The sequence below is a fragment of the Pongo abelii genome, chromosome 7 (genome assembly GCF_028885655.2).
Source record: "Pongo abelii isolate AG06213 chromosome 7, NHGRI_mPonAbe1-v2.0_pri, whole genome shotgun sequence".
NCBI classification, from domain to species: Eukaryota; Metazoa; Chordata; class Mammalia; order Primates; family Hominidae; genus Pongo; species Pongo abelii.
In genome coordinates, this window is record NC_071992.2 from 41,805,177 (window position 1) to 41,824,737 (window position 19,561).

At 34.3% G+C, this 19,561-nt stretch overlaps 1 protein-coding gene across 1 annotated transcript in view; it reads right to left on the minus strand.

Moving 5' to 3' along the window:
- Positions 1-19,561, minus strand: part of ADAM2 (ADAM metallopeptidase domain 2) — a 93,971-nt gene that overhangs the window by 22,886 nt on the left and 51,524 nt on the right. The window contains exons 11-14 of the mRNA XM_024251160.3: positions 10,025-10,161; positions 2,698-2,881; positions 384-482; positions 79-274 (exon numbers count right to left, since the gene is read on the minus strand). Of these exons, the coding sequence (XP_024106928.3) occupies positions 79-274; positions 384-482; positions 2,698-2,881; positions 10,025-10,161 (616 nt within the window). The remainder of the gene's footprint in view (positions 1-78; positions 275-383; positions 483-2,697; positions 2,882-10,024; positions 10,162-19,561) is intronic.

Consider the following 19,561-nt stretch of genomic DNA (forward strand, 5'->3'; position numbering starts at 1 on the left):
ACAATCATGTATCAGTATCTATTTCTGTTCAGTTTCCAGAAAAAACACATATATGAGAAATCAAATGATAATAAATACCTTTGCCAAATGTGTCCGCACATTGTTTATTCCCACTCATACAAACTCCATCTATACAGATCCATTGATTCAGTCCACATGGATGCCCAGTCTGAACATAGTGGTCTTCTGGACATGACGCAGATGATCCATTGCAATATTCAGGGAGGTCGCATTCTTCAAAGGAAGGCCTACATATTCTTTCTTTTGACATAAACTGATGGGATGAGGTAAATGATATTGAATTAAGCAGAATGAGAATACATAAGCATAATAATGATAACTACTTATGTAGGTAATATTGAAATTTTTCAAAAAGCTCTTACTAGACAATTTTCGCAGCATGGTCCTTCAGCACAGTTTGAACCAGCTTTAAATCTACATGTGTCAGTATCGCAGCATGTTGCTCCAATAAGGGCACAATCCTGTAAGGCAAATCAAATGCTCTGAAGTATTTTCCAACTTGTATTCATATTGGACAGACATGTTCATAAAAACAACATATTATATAACATACACATAGGTGCTTAACTTACATGTTGGCAAACAAAAATAAATGAAACCACTTATTCATAGTAAAGTAAACCACTTATTATAGTAAACAAATGTTTACTGAACAAACTTTTGTTAATTACCTACTAATTGCCAGACCATGTGTTGCTCATATTGCTAGAATAGGTTTGGTTACACTGATAAAAGGATTCTCTGAAGCCCTGGGGTCCACCATAGTCAAGTCATTGAGAAGAGCTCTGGCTCTTGTAGACAGAGATAGTTAAACACAAGACGTAAAATAAACAGAAGTTATAATTTAAAAATTCTATTGTAGTGACTACTTCTTATTAGAGCCTTCTGAATCTAAGATTTTAACAAGTTTCTGCATTTTGTGGTATATTGTTGATTTATTTCATTTTTAACTCTCTAAGTAAGGTCTGGAAAATGATATTATTTCTGAGAATGCTGAAGTTGTCACCTTTATATCATTCACTGATATCTTATTATGCCTTGTTTTATGCTTTATTTCATCTATGCCCAGTGAATATGCTTTTAAAACTTCTATTACTAAAGTTAGTAAAAGCAATAGATAAGAAGGCTAAAAGACAATGCATTCACACACACACACACACACACACACACACACACACACACACACACACACACACACACACAGAGTCTCACATTTTTTAAATACCCAGAAATTTAAAGTAGGGTAAATTGGAAAAAGAAATTTGATAAATCACACAAAAATAAATCATGGATTTAGTAGTCTTCATATGAGTTATAGCAAGATACTTGGAAGCACAGAGTAGTCAGTATTTTTCACTGCTTTTCTGTCTAAGAATTGTCACTGTCATTGCTATCTACTGTAATTCTAGAGGGGAAAGTTGTATCTCAGTGGTTTAAGCCTCAATTATATAACATTTAGAGAGCTTAGATACATGACTGTCAAATTGAAGAAGAAATTTTCAAGATGTTTCCATTCAAACCCAACCAAGCAAAAACAAGTGGGTGATGAGGAACAATTTTTTAAAAACATGTCACACATCTCAGGATATATAAACATACTTTTATGGTTGGAAGGCTACATGAGTGACCATTGTAGGGCACAATGAAGTCTACTTAGTCTTTGTGATCTTTTTGAGCCTGTACCATTCACTATGAGTTTCAATATCTCCTCTCCCTCATTTCATTCCCTTTATCTCTGCTCACCTCACCTCCCTTCAACCCAGGTGCTTTGTCTAAGATTTCTGTGGTTTGGGAAAACTAGCTCTTCTTAATTACGTATGTTACAAGTCTTTTTGACTTAAATACCGACCTGGATTAAAATATTCAAAAACCACAAATGTGCTCCCTAGGTTTTCTTGCTCCATAGTGAAAGCTTTAAAATATCTCTCTTTCTGAACAACAAAGGAATTTAGGTTAAATACTAGGTTTAAATTTTAGGCTTAAAAACTACGGAAGTATATACTCAAGAGGAAGAGATTGAACCTACATCAAGTCAGTTATGAAATTAGTGGCCTTGAAAATTGCTTATATGAGAGATTAGAATGGTGCTTACCAGGGACTTCAGGGAGGGGAAAACAGGGAGATGATGGTCAAGGGGTATAAAGTTTCAGTTCTGCAAGATGAATACGTTCTGGAGATCAAACATGACTACAGTTAACAATATTGTATCATATACTTGAACTTTGCTAAGAAGGTAGATTCTGAGTGTTCTTGCCAGAAAGGAAAATTTTTGAAAAGTAAAAGAAAAGGAAAAAATAAAATGCTATGGTGAGATTACAGGTATGTTAGTTATCTAGATTTTAGTAAATATTTCAAAATGTACTCATATACTCAATCATCAAGTTGTGTAACTTAAATATATACAATTTAAAATTGTCAGCTGTACCTCAAAAAGCTAGAATAATAAAGGAAAATTACCTGTATATTCATACAAATCCATGTAGATCCACAAAGCACTGAAGCACTACACCAATATATATAAGTGCACTCATTAGTTGTTATAATACCTACACACCCTCCTGAATCATTTGCAGAAAATTTAGCTTGATGAATTAAGGAAAATGGCAGTTTCTCACTTGAATTAATAAGTAATTTTTGCTGCAATTTCAGTGTATAGTCTTCCAAATTAGTACCAACCTGTTCGGTCCCACAGTCACACTCCTCTCCTTCTTCCAGCTTTGCATTACCACATACTGCTTGCTGTTTGAAAAAAGGATCTAAGCGAGGCTGATTGTGAAGACACTGGGACTTCTGCTTTGAAATAAAATGTGCAAAGTCTTCGATGCTGCAGTTACTAAAGATCTTCACACCACTGAAATGACTAAAGACACATCAAACTTCAGATTTTAATGTAAGGGTTTCCATAAACTATCTACCCTTAGAATAAGCCTATACAACAGCATTCCACAAACAGACCAAATTCCCAAGTCTGTGAGTGTCAATGCTTTCAATCTCTGTGCATGGGAAGTCAACTGTGCAAGAATGTAAATATTTTAGTGGAAGTAAATTACTAATCCATAAAGTTTTATTGGCTCTCCTATGACACTTATTCATGACACTGCTCTCTCTTGTTTAAGCTCCTATTTTCCAAAGTGCCCCATTGCTGTTTCATTTGTGCTCTTTCTTTTTATAACTTCTAAGTGCTGGGACACCCCTGTATTAATAAAGAAAACAGGCTTTTCTTTTTGTTTTTTGTTTTTTTTTTTTTTGAGACGGAGTCTCATTCTGTCACCCAGGCTGGAGTGCAATGGCATGATCTCCGCTCACTGCAACCTCCATCTCCCCGGTTCAAGCAATTCTCCTGCCTCAGCCTCCCAAGTAACTGGGATTAGAGGTGCACGCCACCACGCCCTACTAAGTTTTGTATTTTTTTAGTAGAGATGGGGTTTCACCATGTTGGCCAGGCTGGTCTAGAATTCCTGACCTGGTGATTCGCCCACCTAGGCCGCCCAAAGTGTTGGGATTACAGGCGTGAGCCAACGCGCCCAGCCCAGGCTTTTATTTTTTTAAGAAATCTATATTTATTCATAGGTTATTGTATCCATGTCTATAGTTGCAAATAGCATCTATGCCCAATAGCTCCGATATTTGTTTCTCTGGCGTTATCACCTGAACTCGAGTCCAGAGTCTGATGCTTTATTCAGTGTTTCTTCTTAAGTGTATTTTATTGGCACCTTAAATATAAACTCCCAAAACTCTTGATTCTTCTCCCCAAAAACACCCCTCACAAAGTATAACACAGTGTTTCAGAATGTGGACTCTGTGGCCAATCAAAACAAATGATTTAAAATCTTGGTTTTGCCATTTACAGGTTGTTTGTCCTTGTAAAAGATTTTAAAATTATATGCATTTTAGTTTACTCCTTGCAATATGAAGATAAATGTTTTATTTATCTCATAAAGTTGTGAGAGTATTATACATGTAAAGTACTAAAAACTGTGCCTATCCATAGTTTGTACTCCTAATATTTTCAAATTCACTACAGGGAAACTCCAACTGCCTAGTTGTTCAGGACAGAAATCTTGAGGTTATCTTATATTTCTCACAAACCCCTTATCTGCCATGAAATTTTGTCAAATCTGTCTACTTTCTATATATTCAATATGTGTTCTCCATAACAACCACTTACTCACAGACTTTATGGTCTTTCATTACAGATTAATGCAATAGCCTACTAGCTCATCATATGCTTTGATTCTTGCCCTTTGCATTTTTTCCTCAAAACTCAATCAATTATGTTTCCTAAAAAAGTGACAATTTTATATTACTTCCATGTTTAAATTCGCCTATAGTTACTCAGTCATTCAGAGCAAAATCAGTGCAATATATTCACCAACTCTTCTGAGGTCATTCTCCTCATCAACCTCAACTCACTCTGCTCAAATAGGTGGACCTCTTACTGTCCCCTCCATCAAATATCCTACTATTTCCTCTGCCTGGAAAACTATTCCTTAGTATGCATGCATGGTTCCCTTTTATTCATTTCACATGTCTATACAAAATTTATGCAAACGGATATTTCCAAGCACACTTTAAAAATACCACTTCCTTACTACCCTTTATTCCCCTTACTGACATCTGTTTTACTTCAGAATATTTACCAACAACTGGAATGTTACTAATTTAATCATTCGTTAACTATCTTCTGCTAGTTCTTTTAAAGGAGTGAGTGCACTATTGAAACCACTTGCTATAAATAATAGATTAAGTTTAATTTTGTTATAATTTTGATTATTCTAAGTAGTATTAACAATGTTTAAAAAGATTATAATCACGATGGCCTATATTTTGATGGAAGACATTGTTAATAGTAATGTGATGAGTTTTAAGGTAATAAACTTGATGGTATCAAACTCCAGTCATTTGGATTATCACAAGAAAATGTTATTCACTTGAAGACCTCGAATAAATTTAGAATTTTTCAACAAACTAACAGTGTTAGTATGACTTTTTTTGTGGTCACATCCTGGTTGAACATCCCTTCAGTTCCATCAGCCTTAAATAATGAATTTATTATAAATTGCCAAGAATTCAAATGATTACTATCTAAATACAAGAAACCATATAGAAAATAACTGATAAAAATTGAATATTACTGAGAACCAGGCAATGCAAGATACATTTACCATGTGTGAACTGGTTTATAGAGTATACACTTCCTGGTAATGAAATTAACATTGTCATTAGAAAGTAAGATATCGGGAGGGATAGCATTAGGAGATATACCTAATGTAAATGACGAGTTAATGGGTGCAGCACCCCAAAATGGTGCATGTATACATATGTAACAAACCGCACGTTGTGCACATGTACCCTAGAACTTAAAAGTATAATAAAAAAAAGAAAGAGGGGAGAGAGAACGGTAAAAAAAAAAAAAAAAAAAAGAAAAAGAAAAGAAAAGAAAGTAAAATATCAAGCATAATTGCATCCGATTAGAGCACTTTTTTGCAGCTTGAATCTTCATGGATATTTGCTGGATGTTTTCATTCTCTATTCTCTCATTTTTTTTGATAATGGAGCCTCTGGTTGTTAGTTGAATGCATGACTTCATTGTACAATGTCTAAATTTCTCGGTTTTTAATAAATGAGTGAACATATATAGAAGTCAAATAATTGACCTAAGATGAGCCATAAGTTCAAGTTCTAGGAGGTAATGAGATAGACATGTTTTTGTAAGCTCCTTTATCCTATTGGTCACTTTAAATTTGGTTAATTGTTGTAATTAAAACTTCCATTAGGGATATGAGATTATTTTGGGAATGGAAGCCACTGTGTAGAAATACAGTGTGAAATTATACTGTGAAACATCACACAATTAATAGAATGGTAATTTCTCAAAATAAACTTTTCTTTGATTGTAGCCATTTTTCCTTTGCGTTTTCTGTAACTTGCAGCAAAATCTAAATACAGACTTAATCCCAATATAGATCTCAATCAAAATATTTATCAGCCACATTTCAACCATTCATTTTCTCACCACAAAATTACAAAGTATTTGCAAAAGAATGAAATGTTCTAGTAACAATACAATACAAAATAAAAGAATGGAGCATCTTTTTCCTTAATCCATAATCAAAACATCAAAACGTGTCCAATATTTTGTATTTTAAAAAAAGTATGATTCGCTAGGAAGAATATTAATAGATATTTTTGGACCACAGCAGATATTAAATCAGATAACAAAAAGATATTTAGGAAATCCACAAATATTTGAAAATCAACTAACCTACATCTAAAATAGCTAGACAAAGAAGAAATCACAAAAAATTGAAAATATTTCAACTGACTGGAAATGAAACACAAAGTATCAAAAATGTGTGGTGTGTAATTGAAGGTCAAGTTCTAGGAACTTGTGATGAGAGAGAAATGCACAGCTTTAAAGGGTTTACACAAAAAGAAGGGAGGTTTAAAATCAGTTATTTGAATTTTTACATTAAAAATCTAGAAAAAAAGGTGAATAAACTTACCACAAACTAAGTAGAAATAAAGGAAAACAAAGTAGATAGGCCATGGGAAAGAGTCAATGTAATTAAAATATGATTCTTTAAAAAAATTAATTAATTTGATAAAATCTAAGTTAGAGTGAAACAAAACATTTATTAGAAAAGGAAAAATAACCAAAATGTAAATATCTCAAAAATGACCAATTAAACACCTTTCCAAAAAGAGTTATCCAGGTCCAGACAGCTTCACTGGTAGATGCTATCAAACGATTTAGAAAGAAATAGTATCAATAGTACAAAATCTCTTTTAGAAAGTTATATGAAGCCAGTGTAACTGTGATACTAAAACCAGTCAAAGGAATTGCAAGAGAATTACTACTGAAGATCTGTATCACTCATTAATATACAGGCAAATATACTTTGCCAATATTAGGGGAAAAAATCCAGCTACAAAAAGGATTAAGACATTAAAAGGATAATTCATCATTTCTCGATGCAGTTTATCCCAGAAAAGCAAGATTATTTAAACAATTAAAAATGAATAAAATATATTTCAATGTATCAACAGAATAAAGTAGAAGAAACACATGAACATCTCAATATTTGATAAAATATATTCATAATGAAAACTCTGATAAATGAGGGTTACAAAGCTTTCTCAATCTGATTAAAAGTCTCTCTGTAAAACCTTCAGTTAATGTATTTACTGGTGAAAAGTTACAAGTCTTGCCCATAAATCAGAGTGAAGCAAAGACAGTCACACATCAAACTTTTGTTTTAAATAGTACTCTAGGCCCTAAGCACTGCGATAAGGCAAGACATAGATGTTTTAAAAATATAAAGATCAAAAAGGAAGATGTATTTATAATATATAATTACATATGAGTACAATTCTCATGAGACTAAATTAGAAGTTCCAGATAAATATGTTAGTGTAGCAAAGCTGCAGGATACAAGCTCAATAAAAATTAATACTATTTCTATATACTTGTTACAAACAATTGCAAATTTCATAGTCTCATAAACATGGTGCAATTAGAAAAACAATAAGAAACCTATTTCCAAAGGAAAAAACAAAACAAAACTAAGGAACGGGTTCCAACCATGATGGGAATAACTTATCAGGCATCCTAACAAAATTACCTGTTTCAAAATTGAACAGAGAATACTTTGACATTATCCAAGAGGATGTGGAGGGCCCAAAGAACTTCTTATGTTTGTGATTTTCTTATCCTTCCTATCATTTCTTTACCATTACAACTATTGTAATCATTATAATCAACATTGTAAACAACTGTATTGTGGTTGAGATAAATAAAAGTTTAATGAATAATGCTCAGCCTTATTAATACAAACTATATAAAAGTCATCTGTCTCTGTTTAGATTGGCCAGGAGAAAACACTCTAAAGCATGAACTTGATTGTAGGAATTTTATGTGGGAGGTGATTCTAGGAAGCAGGAGTAAGGGTGTAAGGATGAAGAAAGAGAGGCGGAGGAAAGGTCAATATCAGCATGTATTATGAGGTGGCAATAATGACTTCTTTCTGCTGGACCCACAGAAAAATGTACAGAATATCTTACAGAATTTTCCCTAGTTGGTCAGGAATCTGCTGTTTCACTAAAGTGGCTGAAGTTTGCTCCTAGAGAAGGAGTGCGTACCTTTCATTTTAAGACTTTTTTTTAGAGTGTCCTAGGAAAAAGGCTGGTTGACATTCACACATGTCAAAGACCCAGTCCTTGAGTGCTTCTTTTGAAGTAAACACTTTTCTGGTGGAACTTGAAAATAAACATCTAAATGTGTTGTGCCCATTCTAAATAAATCCACATACTTCTTCCCCACACTTTCTTGTCTTTAAATGTCCAGTTTTATAGCATCTGGATCGTTCACCAAGTATCCAAGTTATTTGCCACAGCGTAGGAATCTGTGTAGATTCCAATCTCTGGCACTTCTCTTATACAAGGTGGAAAACCCGACATATTGTTTACAAATATATGCATGGGGCATGGGGACATTTACCATCCCCACAGTCTTTAGGTCTAAATCTAATAGGACTCTATATGAAACTGACTTTTAAAAAATACTTCAACTTACATATTAAAACTGGACTGAGGTTTGTTTGTTTTTTCTCCATCAACCAGTTTTAGAAAATCCCTACGAGGATATTAGTGTATGGTGACTGAGAAATATTGGTGCAATAGATGTAGGTGACTTGAGGATCTGGGATCCTTGTTCCCTTATTTACTTGTACTATCTGGACCTTCTCTAGCTTGCTCCCAGATTTACCATTTTGGTCATCAGATAGATTGATATGCTCACTTGATCTTATACATTCTTATACATATATTTTTGTGGCTCTAAAACACCTCATTTATGATGAAAACAGTAAACTTCAATAACATAACAACTTACTATTTCCTGGATGCATGCTCAAGCCTACAAGAGCCCAGCAGCCATCAGAAGCTATAGCAGAACTATAGGTCTGCACTGCAAATCTCTTACTGATACTTGCCAGAGATTCCACATGTACATAATCTACCAGGAATATCCTTAGTATCATTGTATTTAAATAATCACAACAACCAAAGACAAGGCATCTTGCACCACAGTCTGGCCCTGCTGCAGTGCACTTTTCACATTATCTTTTGCCAAAGGTGCCCTTGTTGTTATCAGATCATGTATTGATGCAGGCCCACAATCCTTTCATAAAGGTTTGTTTTCTAAAGCCACTCTGGGGCAACAATTTTAGGACAGGTCCCCCACTCCTGCCACCCCAAAAATCAGAGCCTGAAACAAGAACTTAAGCACAAATATTTTAGGGAGCAGCAGCGCGGGAATGGAGACAGTGAGATGTTTCCTGCTGTAGGCAATGAGGCTTGATTCTCTAACACATCTGAGAAACAAAGAATGCCTCCAAGAATATCCATCAGAAAGATAAGAGGCTGGCTCCAGTTACTGCCTGGTTTCCTTAAATCCCCTGGCTATTTGATCCTATTTCTACAAAAATTCATAATGTACGGTAAGAATAATGTTGATATCAGCAAAAAAAAATTCACTAGATCATTAAGGCCTGATTAGAATACTGCAAAAGACTTTCTCCCATGACAAAGAAAAAGCTGAATGGCAGCATCTCTGAAATCAACAGATGCTGAGACTTCAGGCTGAACCAAGGCAGGTTGAAGGACAGTCATGCGGACAAGTTCATACTAATAAATACTTTTTGTGTAGTGATCTCAAGCTTGCATTTGGCTTATCAAATTATGCATCAAATTGTAAAATTATACAAGTAAACATATTGATAAATGTAGTGTTAGATCACATGTGAGAAAGCCAGTGTGACATTTGATTACAAGTGATATTGAGATAAATATGTATCAGGGGCATTGGAATACACATTTTGGTCCTGGAGTCCTCGGTCACAGCTGATAGCCATCATTATTTAACAACTTAAACTTTCTTCAACTAAATACATTAAAATTACATTAAACTATATATGTAAAGTATAAAAGTCAGAAATCTTACATTGCTTCTGGATTCATAATGCAGACAGCTCCTGAGCACTGGCATTTGTTAATGTCATCATAAGTGATCCCCATACTAAGGCTCAATAATTGAGCTAAAATAACTGCAAGTGATTCCAGACTTATGGTTCTGGGGTGCTGAGAAAAAAAAATAGATGTACATGTTTTGGGAGATTATTTTGTTTACTGGGAGAACAATGCAATTATTAAAGAGTCACATGATAAAATGGAATAGGGGCATCTGTTATCCCCAAAAGTGCCATCCATGTTGGCCTAACTCATTATAAATGTAAGAAAATTATGAAAAATAAAATCTGAAGTTTTACCAATATGTAAATGGATGACTCCATTTGGTGGCCTCAGACAAACAAAAAAAATTGCCCCAGGAATTTGTTAGCTATGTGTAACAATTACAGTCATATTTATATTCACAAAAGATAATATTTAAAGATAAATGCATAGAAAAACATAGTGTCAAATTATGAAATTTGGTCATTACCAGAGGCTGGGAAGGGTAGAACAAAGTGGGGGATAAAGAGGAGACGGTTTAATGAGTAGAAAAACAAAATTAAATAGAATAAAGTCTAGTATTTCTAGGACAATAGTGTTACTTCAGTTAACAACACTTACTGTATATGTTGAAATATCTGAGTGGAATTGAAACGTTCCTAATGCAAAGAAATGATAAAGGCTTGAGGTGATGGATATTCCAATTATCCTAATTTAATCATTACACATTGTATGCCTGTACCAAAACATCACATCTCCCCAATAAATATATGTAACTATTGTGTACCATAATAAAAATTAAAAATTAAAAAAATTGATTCCTCAAAGATAATGTTTTATATAGCCATTTCATAAATGTGTTTATAAATTCATAAGTTAACTCACTGAATTAATTAATATCATAGTAATAATGACTGATATAAGAATTCTGACTTTTCAGTTGTTTCAATTTTATTGGGAAAACTAAAATTCCTTTATAATTTCTCTTTTTGTAAGAGTAAAATGCTTATTATAGTGCATTTTGATCACACTATAACATGAATTTTGGGAAAAATCCACATATCCTGCTACCCCTTCAAATATATCTAATAACATTTTGGTGAATATCCTTCATGATAGGTTTCTAGGTATACATTTTGATTTCTTCTGTTGCCTCTCTAAGTCAATTTTCCATTATTTTCTACCTTGCCCTCTACCCCAAAAAGATGACACAAAAGGATCATGTCAGAGGGATGCTTTGCCCTCGAGTTTTACCTTGATTTTTTCTAATGGAGAGAAGAGAATGAGATGTGAATGAAAGTGAAGTATTTATTACATCATTGCAAGGATGCTTACGTCTCTTTGAACCCTTGATGGGACGTCTACCTTCTGTCTGTGACTCTGATAAAATGACTCCCTTCTCTCCATCAACACTTGGTACCAATTAAAGTTCTTTATTACTTGTGTGGAGGTACTGCAAAGGCTCTACATTTTGCATGCACATGGATAAATCCCCATTTATCAAATTTCCACATTTTAGTGTATCATCTGCTTTCAGAGAGACAGTGTTAGGAAGAAGAAGGAGGACGAGGAGGAGGAGAAAGAAGAAAGGAATGAAAAGGAGAAGGAAAAGAAGAAGGAGAAGAAGGGGAAGGAGAAGGAGAGAGAATGATTCTACAGGAAACAAATTGAAGGATTCAGCTAAATTTCAAGAGGCTAAATACTGTAGTACTATATTAATACTGGTACTGTTATTTTAAACCACCCTGTTTTTGAGATATTGTAGAAAAGGCTTATTGACCAATAAATGCATCCTTATACTTTTCTCTTTTTCTCCTGTTTCCTGTTATCTCTTATAATTCACTAAGATGGAAACAACAAGATCCAGTGATTTCACTTTAGGCATTTGTATAAAAGCAGGGTTTTTTTTTTTTCCTTCATGTTCAGTTGCTCTTGCCTTCCCTGTATTCTTACTAGTACATACATTTTTGATCTTTCCTTTTATTGTATTTCCTTTCAAAGACACTTTCAAATGTCTGATCATTATAGGCTCAAAATACCAAAGACTTGATGGTTTAATCAAGAGAAATTTATTTCCTTGCAGTTCTGTGGAATTTCGCAGTTCTAGAAGTCCAAGATCAGGGTGCTGGCAGGGTTGGTTGGCATCTGCTGAGACCTTTTTGGCTTGTAATAAGGTGCCTTCTTGCTGGCCTTTCCTCTGTGTGTGCATGGAGAGCCTTATCTCTGGTGTCTCTTCCTCCACTTCTATGGACAGCAGTCCTATTGAATTAGAGCGCCCCCCCATGACCTGTTTAACCTTTCAGGTCCTATCTCTGAATATAGTCACATTGGAGGTTAAGGCATCAACATATGAATTCAGGGGGGACACAGCTCAGTCCAGACTAGTATAAAAAATTTTTAAAGATATGGAAAGCAGTAAGAGAATGTCCTACAGGTTCTTGTTATTATTACCTCTGATTTGAAAGGCAAGTGACAATAAAGCAAAACTATATTTAACACTGAATTTAAAAAATATATATTTAGGGACAAAAAATTTCAACAAAGCAGACAATTTTCTTTTGGTGAATATACCTGTTTAGAACCATAGTTTTCAAATAATAACAGCAACAAGCATTTATTAGGCTTCTTATATGCAAATCATCAGACTGAGAAATTTGTAAACAAGTGGGGATTTATTGAGACTTGTTTTTTTGCATAACATGTGAGCATTCTCTACAAATGTGCCTGCCATATAAGTTTTTTTAAAAAAACACTCTTGTCTCTAATTTTATGTATCAACATTCTATCTATGCCTTTTTTTTCTTTAATGAACACATGTTATGTTTTGTTCAACTCATTATTTAGTCAAGGAACTGGTAAGATGTTCACCACAATTCAAAGAGTGTATTAGTCTTCTCTCATGCTGCTGGTAAAGACATACCCAAGACTGGCTAATTTATAAAGAAAAAGAGGTTTAATGGACTCACAGTTTCACATGGCTGGGGAAGCATCACAGTCATAGTGGAAGAGGAAGGAAGAGCAAAGGCACATCTTACATGGTGGCAGGCCAGAGAACGTGTGCAGGGGATCTCCCCTTTATAAAAGCATCAGGTCTCATAAGACTTATTCACCATCACAAGAACAGCATGGGAAAGACTCACCCCCATGATTCAATACCTCCCACCCGGTCCCTCCCATGACACATGGGAATTATGGGAGCTACAATTCAAGATGAGATTTGGGTGGGGACACAGCCAAACCATATCAAAGAGCATTTGAGAAGCTAGGAGTATATTAATAAACATGTTAGGATAGAATTGTAGGTTTTAGATACAAAACTGATTAGTGTTTTAGAGAATAATAAATAATAATATGTGGGTTATCTCGTCCACCAGAGAGAAATTATTTGCATTTCTACCAGACAAAAATCTGCACATTAACCTCTGCCACCCAATAATTGCAAACAGCCCAGTCAATAGAAAGTCAAGTCCAGAATAGCATTGAAAGAACACTTAATAATTTATTTTGCCTATATTCAAAGCAGTTTCACTGTTTGCATTCTATTTCAGTAGATTTTTAGAATATACCTACATATATGTTCAGGATCATTATATAATGCTACTAAGATTTTGTTTCATCTTAAGTAATAGAAACAAAATACATATAGATTTTTATTTAAAGAATATTTTGCTGCTTTATATTAGTATTGATATATAAATTATCCTATGGTTGTTATTTTTTGGTCTTTCTCTTACCCTTTAGGGGTTAAAATTCCTGTGATATTACAAATGGGTTTGAAACTTGTAGAGAAAATGCAATCAAATAATCTTTGCCTTTTACAGTTGAAACTAAAACATTGTTATCTCTTTCAATTATTGCCCTTTGGAATTATTGTAAAGCTTGTTTTGTGTGGTGCTTTCATACCTTTTCTTTTTTTTTTTTGAGATGGAGTCTCGCACTCTCGCCCAGGCTGGAGTGCAGTGGCGCCATCTCGGCTCACTGCAAGTTCCTTTCATACCTTTTAAATAATGTTTCAGATTTGATACCGTTTCATATACATATCAGTGTGTGTGTATATATATTTATGTGTATTTATGTACACATATGTACACATTCATGTATGTATAATTTATGTATACTTATGTGAAAACACATATATACACATGTATTGGGGAAGTGCATACGTGTGTACTTGTGTGTGTGTGCGCATGTGTGTGTGTGTCACATGAACCTGTGTAACTAGTACTTTGTACTAGATACAAAATATTTTCATCACTCAGGAAGTTCCTTTCAGCAAGTTTCCAGGCACTACCTCCACATAAAATAGAATCTTTATTTTGATCTCAGTACAATGGCTTATCTTTACTTGCACTTTAGCTTCATAAAAATGGCACCATTAAGTATTTATTATTTTATTTCTGGCTAGTTCTTCTAAAAATATAGTTTTGGAAATTCATTAATTTTGAGTGTAACTGTACTTCTTTTAATTTCTGTGTAGTGCACTACAGGATATGGATATTCCACAATATGTTTATGCATTTGATGGATAAAATGCCTCAATATTGTTGATACTAATCTCTCTTGATCTAAAGTTTCCATAAAAAGCAATACAAATCAAACAGTTTTGTTGAAATTGCAAGCTGATTTTAAAATGGAAATGCAGAGGACTTGGAATACCTAAAACAGTCTTGAAGAATAACAGACTAGCAGGGTTTACACTACCATTTTTGATGTTTCACTATCAATGTAGAATCATTATGACAACGTCGTGTTGGTGGAAGGACATACAAAAACACCAATGGTCATAAAAGATTCTGGAAAGAGGCCAGCAATATGGCGACTTGATCTCTATTACAAAGGCACAACTGTATTTATTTGGAGGAAAACTAACCTTTTAAATAAGTTGTTATGAAGCAATTACCTATCAAATGTTAGCTAACTGATTTTGTCCCCTATTTTACACCAAACAAATTTCTTTAATGTGGATTGTACATCTACATTGAAAGGCAAATCAATCAAGCTTGTGTTAGAGGATAAAATAGCTTCATGACCTTAGAATAGGCAAACATTTCTTGAAGGTGTCTCTTTTTACATTAAGTTTGCTGAGAGTATTCGATCTTTCTTTTTTTGTCCTAAATAGGTTCTAAATTTAACAAATGTATCTTCTGTATCTATTTTTTAATAAAATAGATTATAATGATTGATTTCAAATATAAAATTCATCTTCTATTCCTAGAATAATTTCTATGTGTTCACCATGTCGTACTCTTTTAATATATTGCAGAATTCTTTTTGTTAACATATAGTTAACATAAATCTCAAATCATAAAACAAGGTGAGAATTAGCCCCTCCTTTTGTATTATCTAAAGTAACTTATTACAAGCATTAAATATTTTGGAGCCATTTTCATGGAAATCATGTGGGCCTAGATGTTTTGTTTGTTTTGGAGGAAAGTGTTTTAATTAGAGACTCAACTATGCCAATGGTTCAATGGTGATTCAGATTTACTTTTCTATTTAATTGAGAAAATTTATTATTCATAAAATTGTATCCATATTTATTGCCATTAATTGGTTGAGGATATGCCATCTTACATGTGTAATACGTGTATGATCTGTGGTGATCATGTCCCTTTATTCAACTAATATTTGGATAATTTTTTTTTCAGCTTTTTTGAAATAAGATACCCGTTTTGGTAGGTTGTTATAACTTGCATACATCTTCAAAGAATTAGTTTGAGCTTTGATGATTTTCTTCATTATATTTTGTATTTCTTTGATAGCCAATATTATCCTTAAAACTTATTTCCTACTTTTTAGCATCTCTTAGCTTAACTCACCATCTATAATGCTTTTTGGAGATGGAGTTAGATCATCTACATTCAAACTAACCTTATTTTTATTTATACATTAAAGCTATAAATGCACTACCTCTCAGCTTTGCCTTTTTGGGATCCCATAAGTTTAGATATGCTGTATTTTTAATGTCACTTAGCTCAAAATGAGTTATCTCATTATTTTATTTGCAAATCTTTCAAGATTTTTAAGTGATATTTCTATTAATTGGTTCTCATTTAAATCCACAATGGTCAGACACTTTTCTCTGTAAGATTTCAGTCATTTAATATTTATTGATACTGCTTTATTTCTCACCATATTATTTGTTTTGGTAAATACTCTATATTAGCAATGTTGCTCTTTGGTATAAGATTTTAGAAATATATATTTTGATAAAATGAAAAATTACATTGCTGAGGTAGGTTGTTTTTTCCATTCTTAAATATAATTATGGACCTCTTTTTCCTTTATTCTCTCATATTTGCTGTATATATTTTGAAGCAATGTAATTAGATGCATACAACATTATGATTGCTATCTTCCCCTTCATCATAATTAAATATTCCTCATTATTTCTTCTAGAACATCCTGCCTTTAGACTACTGCTATGGACCAAATTGTTTCCCTCCCACTCCAAATTCTTACGCTGAAACCATGACTCCTAACATGACTATATCTTAAGATGTATAATTGTCGCATTGTACCCCTTGAATATATATGATGTTTGTCAATTAAATATTTTAAGGCCAGGAACAGTGGCTCACGCCTGTAATCCCGGCACTTTGGGAGGCCGAGGTGGGCAGATCACAAGGTCAGGAGATCGAGACCATCCTGGCTAACACGGCGAAACCCCGTCTCTACTAAAAATACGAAAAATTAGCCGGGCATGGTGACAGGCACCTGTAGTCCCAGCTACTCAGGAGGCTGAGGCAGGAGAATTGCTTGAACTTGGGAGGCGGAGGTTGCAGTGAGCTGAGATCACACCACCACACTACAGCCTGGGTGATACAGCAAGACTCTGTCTCGAAAAGAAAAAAAAAAATTAAGTGAAAAATCATATGCTGATTATTCTTTCTTGTTTGTACTCAACAAAAAACTACTTGTGCTGTGATTTCACATACAAACTTTTAGGAAGGAGCAGCATTGGAAGGATACAGACTCTAAATTGCAATCTACAGCCCTGCAGGATTAGGTAGAAAGGGTGGTGGAATTTAAACATCAAAAGGCAGAACTTCAAATATTTTCTTCAACATCTTTCTGTGAGCATTGGCTATAGCTGATTTTTCCAGTGAAAGGGCAGGCAAAATAACTGTGGAGAATAAGAAAGAATACTAGAAAAGCTTTCTTCCAATTGTGTCACTAAAGAGACCATTTTTCTCTGCCCATGAGGCACAAACTGTCCAGTAAATTATGGCATTTTCTTCTTCCTGGAAGCTAGCGTGCCTCTAATTTAAAAATTTTGTTGTTATTGTTGAGACGGGGTCTTGCTCTGTTGCCCAGGCAGTGCAGTGCAGTGGTGCAATCCTGGCTCCCTGTAGCCTTGAACTCCTAGGCTGAAGTGATCCTCCTACCTCAGTTAGGACTACAGGGGCCTTCCACCATGCCTGGCGAATATTTATATTTTTAAAAATTATTGTAGAAATGAGTTCTTACTATGTTGTCCATGCTGGAAGCCCGCCCTGTAGAGAAAGTCAGTTCTGCTCTCCTCTTTGTTAATCAGTGAAGGCCTTGCACTCTCCATGGGAGAGTCTTATGATTTCTCAGTGTGACATGTGATGAAATAAACAAGACAAATTCCAGCATTTGAGACCAGATAAATCACTTGACCATAAGTATAAGCCGCATTCTCCAAACTTGTTTATAAATATTGAAGATTAATTTTTGTTGAGCATTTTCTTCATATGTTGTTGGCCACTTGTATGTCTTCTTTTGAGAAGTGTCTGTTCATGTCTTTTGCCCATTTTTTAATGGGGTTATTTGTTTTTTGCTTGTTCAATTGTTTCACTACCTTATAGATTCTGGATATTAGGCCTTTGTCAGACATATAGTTTGTGCATATTTTCTCCCTTTCTGTAGGTTGTCTGTTTACTCTGTTGATATTTCTTGTGCAGAAGCTTCTTTAATTAAATCTCACTTGTAAGTTTTTGCTTTTGTTGCAATTGTTTTTGAGGACTTAGTCATATATTATTTGGCAATGCCAAAGTCCAGAATGGTGTTTCCTAGGTCTTCTTCTAGAACTCTTATAGTCTGAGAAGTTACATTTAAATATTTAATCCATCTTGAGTTAATTTTTGTATATGATGAAAGGAAGGCATCTAGTTTTATTCTGTGTATGGCTAACCAGCTAATCATTAGAGAAATGCATATCAAAACCACAATGAAACACCATCTCACATCAGTCAGAATGGCTCTTATTACAAAATAAAAAACAACAGATGCTGATGAGGCTATGAGGAAAACAAACTGCTTATACACTGTTAGGGGGGCTAGAATTAGTTCAGAAACTGTGGAAAGCATTTTGGAGAGTTCTCAAATAACTTAAAACAGAACTACCATTCAATCCAGCAATCCTATTACTGGGTATATACTCAAAAGAAAATGAGTCAATCCCAACACTTTGGGAGGCCAAAGGCAGGTGGATTACCTGAGGTCAGGGGTTCGAGACCAGCCTGGCCAAGGTGGCAAAACTCTGTCTCTACTAAAAACACAAAAATTAGCTGGGCTTGGTGGTGAGCGCCTGTAATCCCAGCTACTTGGAAGACTGAGGCTGGAGAATTGCTTGAACCCAGGGAGTTGGAGGTTGCAGTGAACCAAGATTGTACTATTGCACTCCAGCCTGGGTGACAGAGAGAGACTCTGTCTCAAATTAAAAAAAAAAAAAGAAAGACAGAAAGAAAATAAATCATTCTACCAAAAAGACACCGGCACTTACATGTTTATCACAGCATTATTTACAATAACAAAGACATGGAATCAGCCTAAGTGTCCATAAATGGTGGATTGGATAAAGAAAATGTGGTACATATAAACCATGGAATACTATGCAGCCATAAAAAAAATCATATCCTTTGCAGCAACATGGATGCAGCTAGAGACTATTATTCTAAATGAATTAACTCAGGAACAAAAAACCAAATACTGCGTGTTCTCACTTATAAGTGGGAGCTAAACATTGGGTCCACTTAGACATGAAGATGGTAACACCAGAAACCAGGAACTACTGGGGGTTGGAGGAAGGGTTGAAAAACTAACTAGTGGGTACTATGCTCGGTACCTGGGTGATAGAATCAATCATATCCGAAACCTTAGCATCTCACAATATATCCAGGTAACAAACTTGTACATGTATGCCCTAAATCTAAAATAAAAGTTGAAATTATTTTTATCTCTATTTAATTGATTCATCTCTTTATTGCTTCACTTAGCTTCACTTCATTTTTTCATTGCCTCTATGAAACTCCAGCAGATATTGTACAAACACTCACACAACAGAAAGGCAAGTTTTATTTGTCAGAATAGTGATAGTATTATGAAATAACAGCAAAAAAAAATATCAGTTTTGAATACACTAACATTCTCTACTAAGATAATTAATGTCAATTAGGACATTTGGTTCCGTTATTCTTTACTTATACTCTATGAAGCATTTTAAGGTGACTGATACTTTCAAATGTTTTATTTTAATGTGGTTCATAATTATGTTCACTACATA